Source organism: Atta cephalotes, assembly GCF_000143395.1.
Source record: "Atta cephalotes unplaced genomic scaffold scaffold00016, whole genome shotgun sequence".
Classification (NCBI taxonomy): Eukaryota; Metazoa; Arthropoda; class Insecta; order Hymenoptera; family Formicidae; genus Atta; species Atta cephalotes.
In genome coordinates, this window is record NW_012130080.1 from 4,350,525 (window position 1) to 4,364,712 (window position 14,188).

General features: G+C 33.7%; 1 protein-coding gene across 1 annotated transcript in view; it reads right to left on the minus strand.

The window, feature by feature from the left end:
* The window catches only part of LOC105618313 (protein outspread), a 197,168-nt gene that overhangs the window by 136,161 nt on the left and 46,819 nt on the right, over positions 1-14,188 (minus strand). The window contains exon 2 of the mRNA XM_012199854.1: positions 5,182-5,262. Within this exon, the coding sequence (XP_012055244.1) occupies positions 5,182-5,262 (81 nt within the window). The remainder of the gene's footprint in view (positions 1-5,181; positions 5,263-14,188) is intronic.

Sequence of the window (14,188 nt, forward strand, 5' to 3'; positions counted from 1 at the left end):
ATGTCTGACGACAATAAACCGTGTCGCGGAAGCAAATTTGCAATGCAGCGGTATAGTCGATCATTATGCAATAAAGAACACGAAATATTGTTGTGCATTAAAAACCTAACGAAACATGTGTAAAACGCTGCCACATTAATGTAGTATCGAATTGGCTGACTACGCATAAAGAGCTGCGGAATTGTATAATAATTAAAAGCGTTTCTGCCTCGTAAGCTACCTCGAGCAATAATCGATTAACACCGAATCGAATAAATTAATCGAGGTCGCTATAATCGAGGTCAACGACTCACCTATGAAAGAAAATATAAAATAATATCATAGCCGACGCAATTAACTAGGCGAATTAGCCACCGGTGCCGCCTTGTTATCACGCTACGTTCTGATTATCGATACGACCGTTATCAGCAGCTACCACATGATTGCTATCACAGAAAATCGATCGACAATCCATCGCGCATTTTTGTTCGGCGAGATACGCTGATACGTGCTTTCGCGCATTATTGTGCAAACTTTTTACGCAGAGTGGCTATGAAAGATAAACGGTGAAGTCAAAACATAACCGATAGAGTCCACTTTCTTACAAGTGTCACAATGTAGAAATTTGTTTATTCTTGCGCCAATATCATTGCGCAACAGAAAAAGGCCTGGCCACGTTGTCGTCAGAGTCATTGCACCTTATCGTTTTACGGTGTCGTTACAATGGCGCAAACACGCAGTGAATGTATAATGGAGCTGCTTTACTGCTGCGCACACGCATTGCGTTCCAACGTTGTGCTTGCTTTACGATGTTTCCGGCGATTTTCATTGTTTTCCGTATCTTTACGTCGAGCTTTTATAATAAAGCGCACAATGAGGCAAATGCCAGGATTTTACGTATATATATCGGACAAATTACGATTGATATTGGATACGTATACGTTATTCAACAGATCCCACAGACTTTTTAGACCCTGTGAATATATGAGTCAAGTTTTTATGTATAAAAATTTAATACTAAAAGAAAATACAGCTATAAACTTAAAGTTACAAATTAAAAATGATAAAATAATATTAATATAAGCCTTGACTTCTAAAAAAAATCTTTTCTGTACCATATAGATTGCACGAAAAACTTTTTATATCTGCTTAAAAAAAATATGCTTGAAACTGAGGTATTACGAAAGTTAAGATCACAAAAGTTAAGACAAAATACTCCCTAATAATTCTCAAAATCATTAATTTTAAGTCTAGTTCTTTCAATTATTTGAAATTCATTGAAAAATTCAATTCAGAAGAAGAAATTTAAAGGAAGAAATAATTATTATTGGATCTGTGAATATTATTAGAATCTATATTAGTGGAAAATATTGATCTACGATAGTAGATCAATATTTTCCACTAATATAGATTCTAAATTGTTAAAAGATTATTGCTCTAAAGAAAGGCTTTCAACTTCAGAGGGAAATCGAGAGAACAGAATAAATGTAATTTCTAGCCGCGAATAGTTACGCATACTCGCGAGAGTACTTCTCTAACCGCAATATTGCAACGGAGATCTATCGATCCTCTTCGATCTCACGATCCGTGAGAGATTCCTACCATTCGACTTCTCTCGACGCCTCAAGGTATTATCGGAGTGAAAATAAAAGCGTCGCTTTATTATATCGCTAGATGAGAGTTGTATCACGATGCCATCGGGTTGTCATGAAATTCGAGACGTGCGAAATACTGAACGACTAGATAAATTCTCTCCATCATCTTGGATCTTCCCACCATGATCGTGAATAAATCCGAAAAGTAAATCCATCGTGGCAATCACAACGAGTTTGCTAAAATATCACTCGACTACTAATGAATGTATATAAATAGTGTAGATTTATATAACTGATTGCTCAAATACGTATTAATTATAAATGCTTGTACAAATAGCATAACGGTTGTCGTTCTACTGTCGATTCACTTAATCGTTTGACTATAAAAAATTAAATTAAATTGTTTTTTAAAAATATATATGTTTGTGTATATATATAATATATATATATATATATATATATATATATATAATATATATATATAAAACTGTAAAAAATATTATATATACTAAGCATGATAAATACAACTATGCACATTCGCCATCCGGCACAAACGTTTTTACATCGATGAGAAAAGAATCAGATAGAGGAATGTTGTAAAATATTAACTAATAATCTCTCAAGATTCCGAGTCTCCTTTAAGCATCGCCATCGTCTGGAGCGATAAAATATAGTGAACCGTGACGCGATGTCGTTATTAAAATGATTGCTAAATTGTTGAACATATGCACACATCTGCGGGATTTATCACTGCGGAGAAAATCCTGAGTACGCGCATATATATAATATATGAATTAACAAGGTCCACTTAATTAAGGAGTCAGTACAGCGCATTAACGACTGTTACGTACCGCTTCATTGGTCGGGTCTCAAAGACCTTTAAGGCTTTCTTAAAGCGGCTTCTAATTATTCACTTTCTCCGCAGCGCAACGACCAGAATTTACGGGTTCGTGTCGCGGTCCATGTAATCTCCCGACGATACCTTTAACTGCGAGAACGACAATAATTCATTAATCGAAAATCGTAAGTAATCAAGATAGTCTGAAAACTGTCATTTACCGAGTTGTTTCCTCCTTTTATGACAAGCGTATTTTATGGTACTCAAAGTAATGATGATAGCAATAGAAAGCGTTTATTACTACCTTAAAATCTTTCAAGGACAAGAAAAATATACGTTATAAATCTAATGATTTGTATTATAGATAACAAATGGCGATAATAAATAGCTAGCAGTATTCATAGATAAGTAATTTCGACAATATTCTTAATTCTCGGTCCGCAATCTGAATCCTTTTTAGCACAAGTGAAATTTCATTCTCAAGTTTCTCCGAAATAAAGGCGGAGTCCAATTCGCATCTAAAATATCTCTTGTTAAAAAATTATTTTATAATGTAATAGAAAAACAACTCTAAAATTTTTTCACATTTTTCAAAAAAATCCAGAACAAATTACAAACGGAAGATTAATGAAAGAATAATAAAAATTTTTCTAAAATAAAAATGCTGTATAATTAATAAAACACTTAAAGTTGTATAAAATCATTTTTTCTTATAAATCTCTTAATTCTAATATATTATAAATTTTATATATATAATTATATACAAAATTTATAATATATAGAATTATTTCCTATAATACCAAATATTTATAACAAAATTTATGACATAACTTTAAGAAGCAGTTAAAATATTACAGTAGAAATTATTATTATACGCAAAATTATTTCGTGAAAGACAATCAAATATTTTTTAAGATATTAAGTGAATCAGATTCTGAAAGTAATCGAATTTCAAAAAATTATTGAGTGATAACAATAGAAATTGTGTTTCTATAGGACAGAAATGTTACAAAGTTTCACATACGACAGTGCTTCGTTAAAGCGTTAAAGTGCTTCGTTAAAGCCTATTCGTGATAGATTGAGAAATCCTAGCAAAAATTAAGGCGGTCAGCCTGTCATAGAACATCACGCGACAGATTATTGCGAGCGAAATCAAGATTGAGGCCAAAGGCGGTTACCATGGGACCACTTTCTATTCGTCAGCGATGTAAGACGAACGAGCTCGATACACATCGATAATTATCGATCGTGTAAATCTCAGCTATAATCAAGAGTACCTGTATCTACAGATAACTTCAAATTAGGAAATTACGCTTTCTTCTCTCAATTTCTTCAATCTTCCCGAATAGTTTAATTCGTAAATGCATATTGCTGATGATAATTACAAGCGATATTTCTGAAGTATTACACGAAACTCGTAATACGGTGATAGATAAACACATAGTTTCGCAATAACTAAAGGTTATTGTTGATTCTCGATAATAACGATTCAACAACATCTAGCTTGACATTTCCATCATAATTCAAGAATATCGTAGGACGATCACATTTTCTTAATTAACAAGCAGTCACTCTCGTATACATACTGTAATGAGAACCTTGCGGTTTTCCCTAAAGGTTACCTGTGTATTCCCAATGTAACAACATTACTATAAATCATTATTATACAATAATTTTGGCGAATTATCAACTTCCCTTCTCTTTAAATCTGAATCAGTGGATAATCACTGATTATCAGTCCCATAATAATGCCACAGGTAATCAGTGAATTCGCAATGAAGTTTAAAAAATCAAAGAAACATCAAATCCTTAATCTTGCTTTAATGTATAAATTTAATGTACCCATATGATAGTGGAACTGACGTGCAAATATTGATATTTTAATATTTAATTATGCAAACTTCCTTTTTTCAGTTAAATCACTGATTATCAGAGCTTGGGACTAATAATATATAATCAATGATTATCCACTGATTCAGATTTAGAGAGTCCTTGACAATTGACCTTTTCGATTAACGGTACCATCTCCGGATTATCGACATGTCAAATCAAATAATACATGTCGCGGACACTTTGACAGAGAAAATCACAACAATCATAAATCATACGACAGCTTGGCGAAGCAACATTCGTGTTTCTGCATTTCTTAGCGAGTCGCCGCAATTAACGTCTAAATCGCCTCAATAGATAGTATCGAAAAATTGCATTTCTGCGCGTCCGACGCATCGGGATGAAAAAGAAAAAAAAGTAACATATCCATACGAAGTGTTAACGAGCGTATATTTCATATCGGAGAAAGTTTAGAAAGGAACAACATTCGTGCGCGCTGTCATAAATGTAAAATAAAGCCGGAACGATTTCGTTTACGTGTTCCTCGAAGTCACGTTTTCGCGAGGCGAATCGCGCGCGCGAATCGCCTCGCACGAGGCTGTGGAAAAACGTATCGCCGAGTTCCTTTCAGCGGCGTGGAGGATACGGTGCCCGCTTATCCTCACTTTCTCGATAATGAGCAAATTGCGCGGCGCGACGGCGCGCGGGCGGCCTGATCCACATCTCACGGTGTGATTTCCCGCGATCGATAGACTCGATCGATCGGCTGATAACGCGTCACGTAGCCCCGAGCATCGAAACGGAAGTGATCGATGAGTTGATCACGGTGCGCATTTCTGATCGACGATTAAGAATATGATTTCCTGCATCTTTGCGATGTAATTCAACCGCCCAATCGAAAGGGATTGTTCTTAACGAATTGATAAAAGTGAAACATACCTTTGTCCGGTTTAACGGATTTGAAAAATCCCAGCCAGGTGCGACGAACAGATATCCACATTTGGAGATTTTTCTCGTAGCCTGAAATAAAAAAACAGTTCACATTAGATATATATAATTATTGTCTTATTTTCATTTTTGTATCGTTTTCAACATAAATAATAGATTTGTTTTCTTAATAAGGAAAAAATATTACAAAAAAAAATTGGGTTTCAAAGTTGAATAAATATTTAAGAAATAGTTACTTTATAAATTTAAGGAAATAATTACAAAACATTACATTAGAATCTAATTTAAAAGGAAATTATTAAATTAAGTTATTTAACTGAAAATGAAGTGTGAAAAACTAATGTATGTGTAATCGAATTTTTCAAAGAAGAAATTCTTCTCAAGTTGATAAAAAAATTTCTTAGATGGGAAAATGATATAATGTGGGTGTAATTTATACACAAGTCTATAATTTAAGATATTCGTGTACAATAATTTTCTAAGATAGAAGTATATAACATTAAAGGCCAAAGATGGAGTAAAAGAAATAAATCCGACATGCCGGTGCGTTATTATGACGCGACCTCGATTTCACGAGACCGATTTGTCAGCGTCATAGAGGGATTCTTTTTTTTATCGCAGGAAGCGTGGATCAAAGATCGAGAATAAGAAAAATAGTCGCAGTCGTCACATCCAGAAAATAATGTTTATTAGAGAGGAACTAGGAAGCTAATCAAACTTTTGAGTGATCCGTGTTTTATCCAATGATACCTTCACTCAAGACTTATTATTGTTTAAAGGAGAGATTCTAAATATTTGTAGAAACAGGATGAAAGAGAGAGCCAGGGAGAGGCCGTTCACGTGGAAACGATAGACAAGTGAATGGAACCTATCTGTAAGAAATCTTAAAGCATCAGGCATTCATTAAGTGTATATCGAGCATTCTTACTGGTTATCAATCAAATACCATCGTTTTCATTGTAAACACATTCAGTTTATTTCTCTTTTTTTTTAATGCATGTAGGACTAATGAAAAAAAAGAAGTTTGTTTTGTGTAAAAGCGTCGTTTTTCCTGTTCATTTTTCAAATTTTTTCCTAATTTAATTGAAGTGAATGCAAATATATGAACTAATACGCTCATATATTAATTTAGTATTAATTTCATTAAGAGAAATTTATTTAAACAGAAACATAATAAATTTAACGCTTTCAACATGTAAGCATCTCGATGTAATTGATTAAACTTTGTGGCAATCGCACAAATATATACGAATAACTTAATTAAAACACAGTAATATTTATGTACTTGTAGAAGTGGAAATTAAGTTTCAAACTTGTAATTTGTTAAAGAAATTATTACCGATAATTTTAGTGAGAGTTTGTTAATTCTTCAAATTACAATTTTATATGTCATAGCTTGAAAATATTTTTGTCAAGGATTCAAAATTATCTTCAGCTTCAAGCTGAACATTATCGTCCCTATTATTATATACATTTACAAAACGCAAGCAATTAAATTCACATTTACGGCAATTAACTCAATAAAATACGATGTGTGCAATTATGTACAACTGAAGTACAACATCGACGTGAATATAAATCTACGTTTTTGGCAATTCGAGACTTTAAATGATCTCAAGTTTGCGTGGTCAAAGATGTAAGCGCTTATCCGCGGCAATCAACGCAATAATTTGGCACTCGTTATAATCCTGTGGTATAATGCCGCGTAAATAATGGCTATCGTATCGCATTTACACGATGGAGCGGCGTGGCCGAACTGACAAAAAGGCCGCTCTCGCAAAGAAGTAATATGTCGGTTCTCGTTCATTCAGCCGATCTCGCATTGCGTGGCAATCTCGAAACGAGGCAATCATTTCTCTCTCTTTCTTGTCTGAAAGGACCGAGATAAGAATAAGAACGAGAATTCACTCGACTTTATGGAGAAATAAAGGTAGACTACTCTGCGAGTAAACGTTCCGCACCTCTTTCCTTCAGAAAAATTATACCGCTTCCTTGTACAAACTAAACGAAAGAATGTCGAGCATCTGATAAAAACACTGAATGCCTAAACATATGCCGAAGTCAGGAAACTAGAATTTTATTGTGCATGAAATAGATACTGAAAAAGGGTAATTTGTTAAGAAATTCTCGATAAAATTGATACGCACGTTAAATTAATCCATCAATCGTCTTTAAATAAAAATAAATAATTGGAGTTTCGACACAAGAATAATGAGATAAATCCATAAAGATGTTTAAATATTTGTTTACTGCTAATAATTCTTTGATGAAATTTAATTCAATTTGTTCTGGATATAAATATCGAGGAAAATCGAATTATTTTTAAGAAATTTCCAAAAAAAAATCAATTAAAACTTGTTCAAAAAATTCATAGGTAAAAAATATATTTGTGGCATTCCATCTGAATATGTAATTGTGTAATATTTCAAATGTAAATCCAAAAAAAATAAATACATACATCTTATAAAAACATAGCCTCGAATTAAATAGACTTCAAGGTATCTCCTTCATCAATTTCAAATTCTTCTCATTTAAATAAGAATATTTTAAATAAGAATATTATATATAAAAATTGCTGAAAAGATTAAACTTGAATCTTCTCGATTCGCTGAATATACACAAGTAGATAAAAACACATAGCGACACTTTCCATGCTATTTCATGTATAAAAATGTCAAACACCGGACTCACGGTCCAGTTATCTGTGCCGTCAGCCGTGATCACAGCCATTACTTATCGAAAAAATATTTACTAAAAAGCACAAGACTAATCGAAAGTCGCCTAATGCTCCATATATTGATAAAGCGCTCGCGAGATATATCGATCACCATCATCAGTAATAATATTCCACTTTTTCGACTGAATCAATTTCACTGCACGAGTGCTTACGCTCTGTTTAACCGCTTTCCGTCCGGTTCATACGATTTCCTGTCGCTCGTCACACGTTCACAATTAACTTCCGGCGTGCTGATTGTCACGTATCAACAGCATGAGCTTAGCGAACCATAAACAGTCCTATAGCATATCGCCGGTCACTAAAACGCATCGATGATGAAATAATTTATGAAATAATTTATTACGGAAACAATATACAGGGTATTCTCCATATAAGTATTTTCCATTCCTTTTTATATTATATTATAGTAACAGAGAAAGATCTAATAAATATAATATCAAATTAAATATTCTAACTAAATTTTATTATAAATACAGTGATCACTTAGAATTATCCATGTTAAAGAAAGAGAGAGATACGTATAATTTTTGCACGATAGAATAAACATTTTGATAAAAGTTGTAGCAACAATATAGCAAAATTATAAATTATAATTTGCATGGACTATACATTTTCACCTCGTATTATTAATTTCGAGATTTCGATACGAAAATTTCATTTGCATCATGATTTATCATGCTAATTATGGGTACAGACTTTAACTTTGATCTGTCACGGCTTTCATTCAATTTTTTCATACCTGACGAGAAGTTCGTCCGATTATATCGCACATCTGACGATTCATTAAGGATAATTCATGAATTGTTTTTCTCTCTTTGTCTCTTTTTCTTTCTCGTGTGATTCAACAAATGTGACTTACGACGTTACGTAATCGGAGGCACTTGTCTCAATTGACAATAATGGACAATAGGTCGCTCGCTCTCGGGCGGACCACTTCCTTCTGGTTGTCCTTGACACGCTTCGCAGATCGGAGTCCTTGCTAGTCCTTAAGCACAAAACGACGTGACCCAGATTACGACAGGGAGGCCCACTACGTTTCTAATCTTTAATAAAACCGATATAAACGTGCCCCCACGTTATAACAATGGTGTAGGTGCCGTTCACGACGATCTCTTCGATCTTTCGAAGACGATAGCGTGAACGCGGCGAAACAACCGGCAACGAGGCACCGAGCTATACTTTATTAAAGGCAATTAAAGGTCCGCTGCCACGTTCGCCGCCTCGTTAGCCAAACAGAGCGTGTCGCGAGCGATGCCTGACCAATAAGAAAATCCCGTTGCACGCATTAACTCGCCGCCGACATTCGATTCCTATATGCTTGGAATGCGAAAAGCACCATCAACGATGGCTACAGGATTTCGTCGAATATATCTTACCTTGAATCTCTTCTGGAGAGCTTGTTCCGGGAATATTACAGTCACGCAAATAGAATTAAAAAATTTTCTGCCACTCTCTGACTTTTCAAGCTTTAATAAATTGATATATAAACGAATAAAATATAACAAATTTTTGCTCATGCCTGACTTTCATTAATTAAAACTAATTTAATTTTTATAACTACATATACAAGTGAAACGAATGAAAAATTAAGACCAATTATAAGTAAAGTAAAACTAAGGAAAATAATACAAGAAACAGAAACTATATTAATATTTATTATATTGTAAGATAAAAATCTCTGAAAGTATAAAACTGCATAAAAGTATAAAATATGTAATAGGGAATGTAGTTAAGCTTTAAATAACAAATATAAAACATACACAAAAATAAATTCAATTTCATTTGTACAAAATGAAGACAGTAAAATTGGTATGAAAAATTTTTACACCATAATGCTTGAGTCATAATATTTTCTTTCTTCTTATCCTTTTTTATATCAAAGAATTTGACGAACATTTTCTCTCCCATCCTATTCAATTATTAGTTTCTTCTGTGTAAAGATATTTATACCTAAATTTCCTCGTTGCGATAGCTTTCTGAAAACTTTATTTTTCGCTTACAAGTGAAAAAGTTACTTTGCCAAGTCGGAATGGCGATGCATATTTGCGTGCTACGCATCAAGGAGGAATCCCACGCGTCTAGTCGCCTGCATATCCCGCATCCGGTGTCCGCGTATCGAACTCCCGTATATGTATACTGGAAACCTGTCTCCATCTTGGCCGTGAGACGCGATGCAATCGGTCGATCGAAGACGAGGAGGAAGGAAAATTAGAGATTCGAAAGAACATCCTGTTTCTATCTGTCCTTCGATACATCTTTAATTGCGATACACGCGACTCGATAACGATTCATTTTTCATAGACATATCAGAATCAATCGAAAAAAATAAACGCTACGCTCCTATTAATGCGAGATCCTTTTAACGTATCAGGTCCTCTCTTCTCACGCACCCGTTCTTCATCACTCGTTCATGTCCACGCGAATAGGCGACATTGCGTACATAACTCTCGCGCGAGATTACCGGCGAAGAAAAAGTTGATGTGGAATGTACCCAAGAAAATAAATCTGTACATCAATTTCTCTGACTCGCCCGAAAATAGAACAAGCTATCATTCTAAAAATAGAAAGAAGAAAATTGCACATGTTTAGTTACAGATCAATATTCGTCCCACTTCAAAATCACAAAAAAACTGTAACTATAGTTAGCAAGATACTTTAGCCTTCTCTTTTCTTTTCAATTAAGTAACATCTGTAAAACTAAAATATAAAATTTTTTCCTCCATTTTATATCTTTATCTTTAATCCATTTATATATGTACAGTTTAAACTTTACGTTCTGATTATTTTTTTGCAGGAGAAAATTCCTGATGATATCGTCAATTTCTCGAAGCAATTACTTTGTCACAGACGGCATGTAGCATGACGTAGAATTTTCCCCGTTTTTATCCAATTGGAGGGCATTATCGGCCTGTTTTCTACTATTATTTCAATTTGTGACAACATATCGCACGATTATCGCTGCACGATCGTACGCACTTTCACGATAACGATGTGCGCCGTGGAAAAAAAAACGCTATCGAAAGGACAGAACAAACACAAACGTGGGTGACAGGATGAATGTGTCTCGTCTCGCCTCGGCCTGTTTGGCGGATATAATTCTAATGTTTCTTGCAGACTATCACACTGAAAATTCGCAGGTACGACTCGTCGAGCGGAACAACCGATTCCACAACGGCAATATGCATCGGAAATGCATTATCTGCACCCTCTTCTTCCTCTTTATTTAGAGAGAAATTACATGTCTCGCTGTTAAGCGGCACGAATCCATCAATCATATGCTTTAATTTTATATTATTGTGTTGTTTATTCTTAAAGAAAAATTATGATGCATTTTATAATGTATATTCTTTTATTTTTTGTTTGCTGGCATTTGAGATTATTTTAATAATCAAGAAATTTCAGTATATTAAAATACATTATATATTGATATTTTTAATAATAATATTAATTATGGTTAATCGTTTCTAAGTTTACGAGAATTTCTAAATAAACTTCCAAGTTTACCGTTGCTTTTTTAAACTGCTATTATTTGTAGTACTGAAAAATAATGTGGAGCCACAATTGTCTTTGAGAGACTTTACTAGATATAAATAACCTAATTGATTCTGTAACTACATTATTTGTTTAATTTATTCAAATATATTTATTTCGATATAGCTTTGTCTTAAAATAATAATAAACATTTTCTCTTCTTTTCTTTATTCTTTTTAATGATAATAAACAAGACATTTAATACGCCCGGCAGAAGAGTCGGCACATTTCTACGTTGAATCGCTTTCTACTCAATTAACTTCGCGACCGCGTAACGACCGCGGAAAATCTCAAGAAATTACCGATGCTCTGCGAATTCCTCGGCGAAAGAACACGCCTAGATAGCTCGTCGCGGTTAAAGGATACCGACTAACACGCCCTAAGCTCTGTTCGTGTCAATTACGATTCAGGAAATCCTGATGGAATTGAATTATTCTCGCACGCAATCTGGGAAAAATATTCTATCTTGTTATACATAAAGAGTAGATAAGAATGTTTAACTCCATATATAATTTCATTATTAATATATAATAGTTTCGGTTTTTCTTTAGAACGAATTTAAATAAGTTTATTTTAACAGAAATTAAAACAAAATACCCTCATATTGTTAACATTGTTCTTTTGATCTAATGGTATTCTATAGTTTTTTTATAATCATATAAAAAAGATCCATGTACAATCTGGACTATAAATTGTCGGTCAATAGATCGACATACAATTACTGCGAAGTCTCAAAGTTTCGAAAATGCAACATTGATAAACTAAGCGAGTAAGAAATTGATATAATGACAGTACCTTCTAACCGCATACTGACGTAAATAGTTAAGGCGTGCCTAATTATCGGTTAGCGGCTACAATTAATAAAGACTAGAAATTATATACCGGAAAGAAACTTATTGCTGACTATCGAATCTCGTTAAATGACAGTTCACTAAGCATAACGATGTCTAATTCTCGATTTCGGTAGCGTTTAATTATGGCCTCGGAGAAGGAATCGTTCTTTAGCGATCACTCGACACGTAATAAACTTCAAGTATATCCCCGGGAATCTCTCATCGACTATATACTTATAAATGCAAAACAGCAACTTAAAATTGACTGAAAAATATAACATTATAGATTATTTTTTTTATAGGAAATATAATTTTTATTGATAGTAAAAGAAAATATTAAAATATATTAGAAATAATATAGAAGAAAATATTAAAATATATTATATTAATTGTAAATAGAAAAATATATTAAATATATACAATATATTCGATAAAATAAGATGTGTAAAAATTATAATTTTTTTAAACATTTCATTATTCATTCACTAATTATATATATTATTTCTAATCATATAATATTATTATTAAAATCGTATTATTTTTTTAATAATGTTACTTGTAAGTTTAAAAAGAAAAGATATCGCAATTGTAGTATGAAATCATTCATATTTACTATTTTCCTTTTATATCTTCTCATGGTCAAGCGCTTATCACTTCGGTTTCTGTGTGACCTACAATTAACCAGACGACCGCATTGCGAGTTCTGCAATTAAGCGGTCATTAATCCTCCGCCCGGAAAAAGCATAGCCGCGCGTTTTAACCAAACGTGGCGATTATGAATTCCAGCGTGTAAACGAAAAAATTATTTACCCGTTTAACGTTAAACCGAGAAAACGTTAAGTCGTTAATAACAACTACAGACACATAGCAAAAGGTCGAGGCAAACAAATGGCGTTGCGTCACGGAAAAACATTCATCTTTGCAATAAGTGCAGAAAGCTTGTCTAAATGAAACAAAATAATTATCGCAAAAATAAGTTAAATAAATAAAATAATATTCTTCTATAAAAAAAGTATACAAGTAATTTGTATACAAAATAAAATATCTGTTTAAAATATGTATCTATATTATAAATAAAATGTGTGTCTAATAAAACAAATTATAATTATAATCGACATTATAAATTTCATATATATTATTTAAAGATAAATGTAATAACAGATATCTCTTATGTTGCCATACCATTTCAGAGACCGTTCAAAAATATCTCACAATAAATTATTTCATCAATAGATTATCGATGTGAAAAAAAATGACACAATTGCTACGTCGTAACGGATAAAGTCGTCTGGTGATTATTACCATTATTATTATCATTTGTACGGTTCGTTATCATTAGTCAATAATCAAATCATAAGAAACAGTTAAGTAAGGTCCTCTCGTCTCGTTGCCTCGCTATTACGTTATGCAAGATTAACCCGTCCTCCGCTCTCGTCGATCCAACTCTATTCTCGAGTATGTGTTTGTGTACATGTTTGCACGAGCGTGTTACGTGTCGATTACTGGTATGCCACGTGTTGTTTTGCAACAACAATGCAGCTGTGTATACGAGCGCATACAAACAGCCTACTCGATTACCCGGACTGCTCGGAGAAAGAATTATCTAAGAGACACGCGTTGGAGGTCGGAGACGTGGGATCGAACAACTTGTTTCGCTGGCGCAGAACGGAGGATTACACGCTCAGTGTTGGAGAGGAACGCTCAAGGATCGGAGAGGAAAAGAAACGAGGGACGAGAGCGAGAGATGGATAGAGAGAGAGAGAGAGAGAGAGAGAGAGAGAGAGAGAGAGAGAGAGAGTGTGTAGACGTAGTGTAGTAGTAGTAATTAATTACTACCGTACGTCCGTCCGTCGGTCCGGTACCGTTAGTTCGGTTCCGGTACCCGGTAACGTAAAAC